The sequence below is a fragment of the Ailuropoda melanoleuca genome, chromosome 1 (genome assembly GCF_002007445.2).
Source record: "Ailuropoda melanoleuca isolate Jingjing chromosome 1, ASM200744v2, whole genome shotgun sequence".
Classification (NCBI taxonomy): Eukaryota; Metazoa; Chordata; class Mammalia; order Carnivora; family Ursidae; genus Ailuropoda; species Ailuropoda melanoleuca.
The window spans coordinates 191750082-191762449 of NC_048218.1; the positions used below are offsets into that span (position 1 = coordinate 191750082).

The 12368-nt window shown below is 37.0% G+C and overlaps 1 protein-coding gene across 4 annotated transcripts in view; it reads left to right on the top strand.

Moving 5' to 3' along the window:
- Nucleotides 1–12368, top strand: part of MKLN1 (muskelin 1) — a 317754-nt gene that overhangs the window by 294171 nt on the left and 11215 nt on the right. For all 4 annotated transcript variants that reach the window (XM_011230476.3, XM_034660164.1, XM_002913443.4 and 1 more), the window contains one exon: nt 5495–5597. In XM_011230476.3, coding sequence (XP_011228778.1) covers nt 5495–5597 — 103 coding nt within the window. The remainder of the gene's footprint in view (nt 1–5494; nt 5598–12368) is intronic.

Below are 12368 nucleotides of genomic sequence, written 5' to 3' on the forward strand. Positions count from 1 at the left end.
TATTTAAAAAAAAACAATAAAAAAAGAAACGAGAATTTTCTAAAAATGAAATAAATAAATAAATAAATAAAAAGAAATGTTCTAAGAAGTAAAAAAAAAATAAAAATTTCCTGACCAAAAGCCCATTGGAGATTAGAGGAGATTTTTTAGTACTATATGCAAAGAATTTGAATTCACTTATAAACACTCTTCTCTGACTTTTAATTTAAAAAAGTAGTGTATGGTTAATAAAAAAGTAAGTCCTCTCATCCTGAAAAATAATCGAATCATGCATCATCCTGTCGCTGAGAAATAACAGCTTACTGTTTTGGTGTATATCTTTCATATGTGCACACATATATTTTTAACTGAAAAATAGGGATCATACTGCTTTGAATCTGATTTCTTTCAGTGAATGATGTATTATAAACATCTTATTACCATGTTAATAAATACAAATACAAATTATAATTCTAATGACTGCATAGTGGTCTATTTTATGTGTAATTTACTTAACTAGTTTACTTTTGTAAAATATTTAGATTATTTCCAGCTTATTTGCTATTATAAATAATACTGTAATATTATTATATACTTCCATATATACCCCTATCCAAAAATTCTGTAGGATATTGGTAGAATTGGTGAATTATCAGTTGCCCTCCAGAAAGGTAATTCTCATTTCTTCCAGAAGTTAGTAGGATTATTCATTTTCTCGCAGCCACACCATTCTGAGAAGTTTTTATTTTTTTGTTTCGTTTTGTTTTTTGTTTTGTTTTTATCTTTGACAGTTGTTTTTCTCTTTTGAAAATATATCAGTGGGCAGGTGAAATGACAATTTGTGGGAATCTGAAATATTATATATTATGGCGTGTTTTAAGTACAAACATCATCGTTTGTGACTTGTGCTGGTAAAAGGCATAAAGTAAGGAATGTCAGTGGATAAAGAATAAAAGATAATAATCAGCAATAAATCATTTAAACCTTTAAATATATGATGAAAGACTCTAGCAAATTTTGTGAGGATGAGAATGGTTCATAAAATAGTGACTGAAGCTGAGAGGCAACAAGTTTGTGTGATGGGGCAAAGAAGCAGCCTTTGAAATTTTCTGCCGTGGGAAAACAAATATGCTAGCCCATCTCAGAACTGAAACCAGAAAAGCCCTGAAGGGAGAATTTAAGAATGTTTAAAGACCCTGTCCATTTATATAGGATATTTTCAATTAGAGTAGTAATAGTAGCATAAAAATATGAAACACAGTATTCTTCTTTTCTGATTGTGATTACTTTTTGATTTTAGTTCTGGGAGCTAATGTCTTACATTGGAAAAAACACTAGATCTGAACCTTGGATTGATCTTCAAGTCTTGTAACTTAATCTTTCTGGAGATCACTTTGCTCATGGATAAAATGGCAGAACAGCCGCCTACGGGTCTTTATAAGCATCAATGAAACTTCATTTATTTAAGAAATATTTATTGAGCTCCTGCTATGTGCTAGATATTATCCTAGGCTCTGTGGATATGTCAATGATGAAAATAAACAAAAATTCCTATCCCCAAGCTTCTGTCTTATGAAGGAAGACTAGCAATAAACGTAAGAAGGAATTTATATGTTAATAAGTATTATGAAAAAGAACTAAAACAGGTTAAGAACTATTTTTGTACCAGTGAGGGAGCTGGGTATGTGATTTTTAAATAAGAATATTAGGATAGACCTCACTGCAAAGGTGACATTTGAGTAGTGACCTGAAGAACATGAGGGTGGAGGGGCACCTGGGTGGCTCAGTTGGTTAAGCAACCAACTCTTGATTTTGGGACTCAGGTCATGATCTCAGGGTTGTGAGATCAAGCCCCGCATCGGGCTCCATGCTCAGAGCAGAGTTGGCTTGAGATTCTTCCTCTCACTCTGCCGCTCCACCAACTTGTGCGTGGGCTCTCTCTCTCTCTCTGAAATAAATACATAAATAAATCTTTTTTTTTTTTACAAGATTTTATTTATTTATTTGACAGAGAGGCAGCGAGAGACGGAACACAAGCAGTGGGAGTGGGAGAGGGAGAAGCAGGCTTCCCGCTGAGCAGGAAGCCCGATGCGGGGCTCAATCCCAGAACGCTGGGATCATGACCTGAGCCGAAGGCAGACGCTTAACGACTGAGCCACCCAGGTGCCCCTAAATAAATCTTTTAAAAAAAAAAAATAAAGAATATGAGGGAATGAATCATGTAGGTATTTGAGAGGAAAAGCGTTCCAGATAGGTAATAGACAAGGCTCTGAGGTTAAAAATACACCTGGATTATTTGAGGAATAAATTGAGGAGAACAGTGTGGTGGAAGTAGAATGAGTGAGGTAATTGTGGTAGGAAATGAGGTCAGAGAGATAAGAAGGGGACAGCTGGTGAAGAGTCTATGGCTTTTACTCTGAGTGAAAGGAGAACATTGACAGATTTTATGTAGAGGAATAACACACTCAGATTTCTCTTTTAATAAAAACCATTCTAGGTTTTCTTCCAAAAGAACTGAGTAAAAGGTTGTGGCTGTTTTCACTCAGGTGGGGAATTCTTCAGAAACAACAGGCTTGTGTGTTGGGAAGAATGAGTTCAGTTTGATGCACTTTAGGTTTTCGAGATCACATGTTGGCATTTGGAGAAAGGCATGAGCCGATTATTACATTTGTGAGTCATCAACAAAGAAAAGGAGCTTGCTTAGAGAGTGAGAAGAGTAGAGAGATAAGCATTATCTGATGATCACCAACATTTGAGGGAAGGCAGAGGAAGAGACACTCCGTAAAAGAGATCAAGAAAGCCCAGGAGGATTCTGGATAAACTTTGAAGATTGCACCAACAGGATTTCTTGATGCATTGGGTATGGATATGAGAGGAGAGCAGTCAGGGCATCGTGCGAATCTTGTCTACTACTAATTTGAACTGATAGTCAAAGGCCCATTTTATTTATTTATTTACTTTTTAAATTTTTATTTTTATTTATTTTTAAAGATTTTATTTTTAAGTAATCTCTAACGCCAATGTGGGGCTTGAACTCATTCCCCGAGATCAAAGAGTCACATGCTCCACTGACTGAGCCAGCCAGGCGCCCCTGGCCCATTTTAGATATTTGAGAAGACATAGACCTTTTTTTCTACCAACCCTTAGATGAATTCAAGAGTTTGAGGAACACTGCTTACATTGCAGGCAGGGTAGATAGAAGTTGCTTTATGTGGATTGAAATAGAGCATGAAAATTACCTTTTTAACTTAAGTTTCATATTAAATTAGATACCTAGTGTTTCATTCTGTGGGACCTTACCCTTTCTATACTGCTGGGCTGGCTTGTTTATTTTTCTTATTGTTCTTATGGAAAACAGTTAGGTATTCTATTTAGTTAAAATATAAAATTGGAGGGAGAGAAGTATATTTTATGCCAAGAAATGTGTCTTTGTTCTTAATGGTACCACATAGTACAATAAATAAAGTGCCACTGATTATTTTTCCCTATAACATCCAAATTTACAGACTTATCAACAATTTGGGGTAGAAAGGAGCAAAAGAAAAACTTTTTAATAGGGTTAATTCCTGTTCCTTTAGGTACAGGACACAGTTGTTGACTGAAATAGAATTCTAGACTGCAGGCATAAGTCCAATGATGAGTTTTTGCAGGCCAAAGAAAGCTTAGAAAAAAGAAGAGAGAAAACACACCCTCTAGGAAAATGGATCTCTTGACTGGATTTAATAGGATGGTAGGTGTGTTGGTTAAGTTATTTAAGAGCATAAAGGATAAAGACTTTCTTAGGATAGCTCACTAAAAGAGAAGTTATTAGAACATCCAGACAGTTCAGGCATTGCCTCAACCTTTGAACAGTGAGGCCTAATGGAGAATTTTTAGGGTCTTAGAGCAATTTTACTAGCAAGGAGTCACTATAGTAGCTTTTCTTCTAACTGAACTTCTCTCTTTCTGCTTCTTTTTACCTGCTTCTCCTGTTCTACTTATTACTCCAAATTCTGCTTTCCCTCAACCTCATAGCTTCGAAAGACAGACAGACAGATAGATACATGTGGCTTTGGTAAATAAGTAGGTAGGTAAGGAAAGAAAAGAGGGATAGGAAGGGAAGGAATCTACCTACCATCTCGTGTCTTCTGTTTACTGACTTCTGTGTTTTGTGTGCGTTTTATGTCCTGGTGTATCTCACATTCAGATTCTCTAAGAGAGTGTCTTCTTCAGGAGGGCTCCCTGGGGAGAACATCCCTATTGGGAATAATTCTGCCAGGCTACTTTATAAACTGCTGATCAAGCTTGAGGGGATTGCTTTTGTCTCAGGTGCCAAAACTGGTCTAACCCATTTTGGACAAGATGGTAGAGTAACATGACCTCTGCCTAAGGAGCTCTCTCATCTGAGGGCTAGAAGGCTAGCTGACAGTCCTGGTACTATCTGATATAATAGAGCTGTAAAATTTTGCTAGTCTTTGCCCTGCTTGAAATATAGGTACTCTATCTCTGAGATTTGCTCTAAAGACAGGAAATTATTGATGCCATCAGCCTGAACACCATTGTGAAAGGCTCATTATTTTCCTTTCCCAAGTGAAATTAAATGTCTTCTTTTCTTTCTCTCTAGAATATTTTGAAAGCATACCAACTTATTACAAATAAATCCATATATAATTATGCCATAACAAAAGATTTAAATAGATAAACTGTCCCAAGCAGACTTTTTTTTCCTGTTAGGAACTAACTCATTGTTTCCTTTTCAGCTTTGGAATCAGGTGAATCTGCGTTTGATTCTATTTCTGCCACTTTTAGCTCTTATCTTGGCCAAGTTCATTGTCTGAGCCTCAGTTTCTCATCTGTAAAAAATGATGATAAAGCTTATTGTCATCCGAGTGGGGTAAATGAAGCAATATATGTAAAATACTAAATACAGTGTCTAGCACATAACACACTTGATAAGTGGTTGCTATAGCGTTTTTGTTAGTATTGACTGAGACAGGAAATAATCTTATTAAAAATATTTAATCAATTTAAAATATATATATTTTCAGTCAGTGTTAATGATACTCCTGGAAAGAAACTATACTTGTTTCTGTTTCTGAAGTACCTGTTAGGCACCTCTGGTGGAATGCATATTACACAGCTCTAACCAGGTATTTTTATTCTAGCTCTGCTTGTTTTTAGGAAACATATTTGGCTCTTTCACAGTTTTGTTATGTAAAATATTTGACATGTTCACTATGATTAGTAGTTGATTTAATCTTAGCTTGTAGTTTTAAGAGGAGGGCAGGAAGTGAGTGCGCCTCCCCAGCCTCTAGCGCCGTGACTGCCTGTGACCACCTGGCATTACCGTTACAGCTTCAGGACTCCGCAGCCACGCCGTCTCCATGGCAGTGTTCGTACTTCTAGATTCCCAAACACAGGTTTTTGTTAGGTAGCCACAGTGACTCCTCAGACACATTCCACTTCAGGTCTGATTGACATTTCTGATGTTTTCTCATAACTCCAGACAGTTATTATTCCTGTTTACATTTTCTAGGTTTGAAGAAAAGGCCCAAATGGATCCCCTTAGTGCTCTGAAATATTTACAAAACGATCTTTATATAACTGTGGATCATTCGGACCCAGAAGAGACAAAAGAGGTAAAGGTTATAAACTTCAGAAAGTGAGCATTTAAAAAAAAAATGTCTTTCTAACTCTTACTTGCTGATTTTTCTCTTAGATGTTTAAAGGAAAATGAGGAAAATATGGTAACACTAATAATTTTTAAAGTAGCACAGAACAGTTGAAATAAAAACTGAATAGACTTACTTTCATGTGGTGATAAAAGGTTCAGGTCACACAGAAAGCCCTTGATCCATTCAGAAAAGGGTTCTCAGGTTTAAAGTTTTAACTTAGACCTTATTTTTGTGTGTTGGGAAGGAAATAGAAATTTTTACGTCCATAGTCCCATGCTTCTTTCACTTAAGGATTACATAATGGCTCAGTATAAACTTTTCTCTTGATACTCCAAAATCCCATAAGAGAAGAAAGAAAACTCGCCTCTTTTATAAGAAGAAAGTGAAGAGAGGCTGGTAGGAATAGAATCCCTGCTTCCTTGATATTTAGTTACGTGAATGTCATAGCAGGATAGTTCAACTAGTCTACTGACTTCTTTCATCAGGAGTCCCTAACCTTGAGAAATTAGTAGCAGATCATTACTTTTTAGGGGTTTTTGGGTTACCTAATACTGGAGGGAAAAGAGAAGTTATAATATTTTTAGGGCATATTTGGTTATCTACAGTGTGTGAATACACCTGCAGTGAGTTTCATAGTCTTACAGCCTGTCTCCCTACTAACCGCCGAGATTCCTTTTGTCACTGTTAACTTTTGCCAAGCAATGCTTGTGCATAGTTCATCTAGCCCCATCTGAACTGCAGTCCATTTTACCCTCCACTCACACAACTGGTGCTGGTGATCTGTAGTTCTGTCCCTGCCGTCTGTTTCCCTGTTCTCTATTGCTTTGCTTTGGCTTTGCAACAGCAACATCAAGCAGTGCTTTTTTCTTGTTCAGCAGTGACACAGGTCTCAGATTTAATGTCAAATCACTCTCAGGTACCAGGTTCATTGTACTTTCAAGCAGTAGAGCCTGCATGTCCTTGGCACCAAAACAAAGAGATTCTCTTTCATAGTTGCCTACTGTGAAAATAAGCCTGATTCCTCTTAGTCAGTAATGGTTATAACCCTTCCCTAGGTGGAGAATCAGTAGAACCCGCTTTAGAACCCCCCTAAAGGGGGACAGTTAATTGTCTCTCCTTGAGTCTTCAGACAGTTCATGATACTATTTGAAATGGGGAAATTATCATAGGTTTGCCAAGTAGCAGAGTATGTTTGGTTTCACCTGTTAATGGCTTATAACTGAACATAGTTGTAAAGAGTCTATTAATGTTCATTTTTATTAGACCATGCATTTGAAAGTTATAAATAGATTTCCTTGTGTTTTCTCCATAGTCTCTCTAAAATGGCTTTAACCCAGGAACATTCATTTTTCTCTTATTTTTTAAAACCAAAACAAAACAGAATATTGCAAAGTAAATAAATTCAGCTGTGTGAACTGCAAGTAGGCCAAAGAAAACAGACAGTTTGTTCTTAAAGCTAAGCTAATGGGAAAAACCAGGACAGGGAGCTATCTCAAGTTCAAGCAGAGCCATTTTAAAAATTTTGATAGTAGGTTTCTCTTTTTCTCCTTTCCTCGGTAGTTTGAAATTATGATTTTGTATGCCACAGACTTAATATTTTTTAAAAGCTCTATCTGTCAAGAGTTGGTTAGTCCTAATAGAAGTTAGTTAAAATGGTGCCGTGCACGTGTGTGTTAGCATCGGAATTGCTTCAGACACTTTTTCAAAACAATATCCTCACCCTAAGATTCTCTTGTCTGCTCTTAGATAACAAAACACTCTGACATGGAGGATTACTGGTCTGTAAGATTATTTTGTTTAAAAATGTGTAAATGGGGGCGCCTGGGTGGCACAGTGGTTAAGCATCTGCCTTCGGCTCAGGGCATGATCCTGGCGTTATGGGATCGAGCCCCGCATCAGGCTCCTCCGCTATGAGCCTGCTTCTTCCTCTCCCACTCCCCCTGCTTGTGTTCCCTCTCTCGCTGGCTGTCTCTTTCTCTGTCAAATAAATAAAATCTTTAAAAAAAAAAAATGTGTAAATGGATTTTTGTTTTGAGAAAAGAAATCCTTTGGTGACAGTTCTAGAGTATATACTTAGAATATTTGTTTAGAATATTTGTTAATAAGGCATATAAGGGGCGCCTGGGTGGCTCAATCATTAAGCGTCTGCCTTCGGCTCAGGGCATGATCCCAGGGTTCTGGGATCGAGCCCCACATCAGGCTCCTCCGCTGGGAGCCTGCTTCTTCCTCTCCCACTCCCCCTGCTTGTGTTCCCTCTCTCACTGGCTGTCTCTCTCTGTCAAATAAATAAAATCTTTAAAAAATAATAATAATAAGGCATATAGATCTTCATTTTCCTTATACCATTCCACTTATCAAAAAAGACCTTACTGTTGTTTTCTGTAGAAGCTTGTTTTTGTTCTCTCTATATATTTTACGAATTTTTTTATTATATTAAATGATTGTATCAGCAACTAGAAGTGGTCTTTAGATTTTTCTCTTTTTTGGGAGACCGGTTGTCATGATGATGATCATCATTGTGCCTATTATTGGAAAAATGATGGTGGACTACCAGCTGTATACAAAATAATGATTCTTCGCCTCCCTCCAGTCTCCAGAACATGGATTCTGAATTGGCGATGAGCTGCTGATAAACCATATGAAAATGATTTTTTTTCTAGAAAAGGCCTAAGAGAAGGTTGCCTAAATTAATTCTGCCGTTTTCAGGGAAGATTCTATAATAGAGAAGGAATGAGAAAAACAAGTTTTGAGCCAGTATTGCACATTTTGTATTAATTACATTTCTGCTGAGCTTCCAAAGTACTGGTGTCATTCATTTAACAGATGTGTATTGAGTCCCTACAATATGCCAGGCATTCTTCTAGGCACAGGAAATGTGTTGGTGAACCAAGCAAAATACCTGCCTGGGTGGTACTTACTACTAGTGGTGAGAGACGATAAACATATTAACTAAGCAAATTATATAGTACATTGGTAGTGATAAGTATTATGGGAAAAGTAAAAAGAGATAAAAAGGGTAAAGAGAGATCAGAATTAGAACGGGTGAGAATTGGACAGTTGGAGTATTAAATAGATGCTCTTAATAGGCCTCATTTAGAAATGAGATGTACACAAAGACTTGAAGGGCGTGAGGAAGTGATGTAAGCAGATAATTTGGGGAAGATAATACTGGCAAAGGGAGGGTTAGAACAAAGACCTGAGGGTGGGTGCATCCTGGCTTTGTTTAGGAGAACAGCAAGGAGACCGCTGTGGTTGGAATAGAGGCAAGAATGATGGGAGTAGTCACAGATGAGGTCAAAGAGGTAAGAATAGGGATTGGGAGATCAGATTGTGAATGTTTTCACTCTGAATGAATAAGGAGCCAGGTCAGGGTATTGTGCAGAGGAGTGATGCGATCTGCTTTATGTCTTACCTGACTTAAGATCACTAAGATCGAAGATCACTCTGACTGCTGTGCTGAGAATAGACTAAAGGAGGGTAAGAATGGAGGTGGAGAGATCTATAAGGGAGATTGTAGAAATCTAAGCAAGGGATTATTGTAGTGCACACCAAAGTAGCAGCAGTAGAAATAGAAGTAAAGTAGATCAGATTCTCAATGTTTATTAAAGGTAGAACCAACAGTGGGAATGCAGTCTGATGCAGCCACTCTGGAAAACAGTAGGGAGGTTCCTCAGAAAGTTAAAAATAGAACTACCACACGATCCAGCAATAGCACTACTAGGTTTTTGCCCGAAGAATACAAAAACACTAATTCAAAGGGATACATGTACTTCGATGTTTATAGCAGCATTGTCTACAATAGCCAAATTATGGAACTAGCCCAAGTATCCATCAATTGACACACACACATAGACACACACACACAATTGAATATTACTCAGCCATAAAAAAGAGTGAAGTCTTGTCATTTGCAACAGTGTGGATGGAGCCAAAGAGTATTATGCTAAACGAAATAAGTCAGAGAAAGACAAATACCATATGCTCTCACTCATATGTGGAATTTAAGAAAAAAACAAATGAGCAAAGGGGGAAAAAGGAGGCAAACCAAGAAACAGACTTTTTAAAGTACTCTCTACACCCAGCGCGGTGCTCAAACCTGCAACCCCAATTCAAGAGTCGCACGCTCTACTGACTGAGCCAGCCAGGTGCCCCAACAGTCTCTTAACTATTGAGAACAAAGTGATGGTTACCAGGAGTTGGGGGGGGGGGTTAAATAGGTGATGGGAATGAAGGAATGCACTTGTTGTGATGAACACTGGGTGGTGTATGGGAGTGTTGAATCACTATATTGTACACTTGAAACTAATAGTACACCGTATGTTAACTAACTGCAATTTAAAACTTAAAAAAATAAATAAATGGATCGATTGGGTGTAGAGTTTGAAAGAAATGCTCCAGAGTTACTAGCCTTAGTAGACGGAGTTACTGTCAACTGAAATGAGAAGCCTCTTGGGTAGACCCAGTTTGTGGTCATAGGTGGGGGCTCCTGAATGGGATCGAGAGTATAATGTTGGGTATCTCCAGTTTGAGATGCCCGTTGAACAGCCAACCTTATACGCTGAGGTGGCAGTTGGATACTCATGTCTGGCTTTATTCAGATTGTGTAATATCACTTGGTACCTTTAAAATCCTAGGCCAGTACATATCAGTTCCACTTAATCAGATTATTAAAATAGTTTTCGCCCTATCCTTTTGTATGGAGAACCAGTGGGTTTATCTTTCACCTTAGAAATCAGAAAAGAGGAACAAATTAACCCTCAAATAAGTAGAAGATAGGAAATTACTGAAATAAGAAACAATAGAAAAAAATTCAAAAAGTGAAAAATTGGTTGTTTGAAAAGGTGAATAAAATAGCTAGACTTACAAAGAAAAAAATAGCGAAAATATAAATTATCAGCACCATTATGGACCCTATATATATAAAAAGTGAATAAGGAGATACTATGAATAACTGGCAACAAATTCAGCAACTTGATGAGATGGACAAATTCCTTGGAAGACGCAGCAAAACAGACACAGGAAGAATTAGAAAATCTTAAGGAGCTCCATATCACAGACATAGATTTTGTAATTGAAAACTTTCTAACAGAAAACTAGTTCTAAATGGCTTTCTCAGGGCACCTGGGTGGCTCAGTTGGTTAAGCATCTGCCTTCAGCTCGGGTCATGATCCTGGGTCCTGGGATGGAGCCCTGCATCGGGCTCCTTGCTCAGTGGGGAGTCTGCTGCTCCTGCTCCCTCTCCCCCTGCTCGTGTTCTCTCTCTCTCTCTCTCTCTCAAATAAACAAAATCCTTTTAAAAAATTATTTAAAAAATGGCTTTCTCAGTAAATTCAGTCAGCCATTTAAGGAAGTAAAAATAGCAATTCATAGATTCTAAGAAACCAGAGGAAGACAGAACACTTTCTACATTCTGTTATGAAGCAGGGTGATTCTGATATTAAAAACTCAACAAAAATATTACAAGCAGAGAAAATTATAGACTTCTTATGAATGTAGATGCAAAGTTCTTAATAAAATCTTAGTTAATTGAACCCAGCAGTATATAAAAAGGTTAATAACACACAATGACCAAGTGAGGGTTTATTCTAGGAATATAACGTTGGTTTAACATTTGAAAATCAGTCATTCACCACCCTGATAGAATGAAGGAGGAAAACCACAGATCATCTCAGTATATGAAGAATAAGCATTTGACATGATCCAAAAGCCATTCATGATTAAAAACAAAGCAAAACAAAACAAACCTTAGCAAACTAGGAATGAAAAGAAATTTCCTAAATCTCAGAAAGGGCATCTATGAAAAACATAACAACTAGTACTGTACTTAATTATAAAACTCTTTCCCTAAAGACTATGACAAGGAAAGGATGTCTGCTGTCAGTAGACAGCCTTTATTCAGCATTGTGCCGGAAGTTGTAGCTAGTGCAATAAGAAAAACAGCATATGGATTGGAAAGGAGAAAGGAAAATTGTGTGTAGATTACATTATTGTGTACATGGAAAACCCCATGCAATCTACAAAACAATAATACTAATACCAAGAAAAGTGAATTTAGCAAGATTACAGAATACAAGGTCAATAGAAAAAAAACAATTATTTTTATATTAGCAATGAACAATTATAAAATGAAAATTTTAAACCTGTTTATATTAATGCCAAAATAAATATGTAGTAATAAGTCTATTGTAAGAAATTAAAGAAGACCTAAATAAATGGAGAGAGAAATCACATTTGTGGATTGAAGGACTAATATTTGTTAAGATTTCCATTCTCCCCAAATCGGCTTTTAATTTAATGCAGTCCCTATCAATATTATGGCAAGTTTGGGTTTCTTTGTTGTTGCTGAAAAAAAAATAGGCAAATTGATTCTAAAATTTATATGGAAAAGCACAGCCCTGGATTGGTCAAAACACTCTTGAAAATAGAAAAACAAAGAGGTTTCATACTACGTGATTTCAGGATTTTGTATAAGCCACAATAATCAAGGAATTGTGGTACCTGGCTTAAGGATAGACAGATAGATCAATAGAACAGAACAGAGTTCAGAAGTAGACCCACATGTATGTGGTCAGTTGATTTTTTTGGCTGGGATGCCAAGTCCAATGGGGACTTGGTAAGTCTTTTTAACAAATGGTGCTGATATCTCAACCCGTGTCTCACTCTTTACACAAAAACTAATTTAAGATGGACCTAAATATAAAATCTAAAACAATAAAGCTTCAAGAAGAAAACATC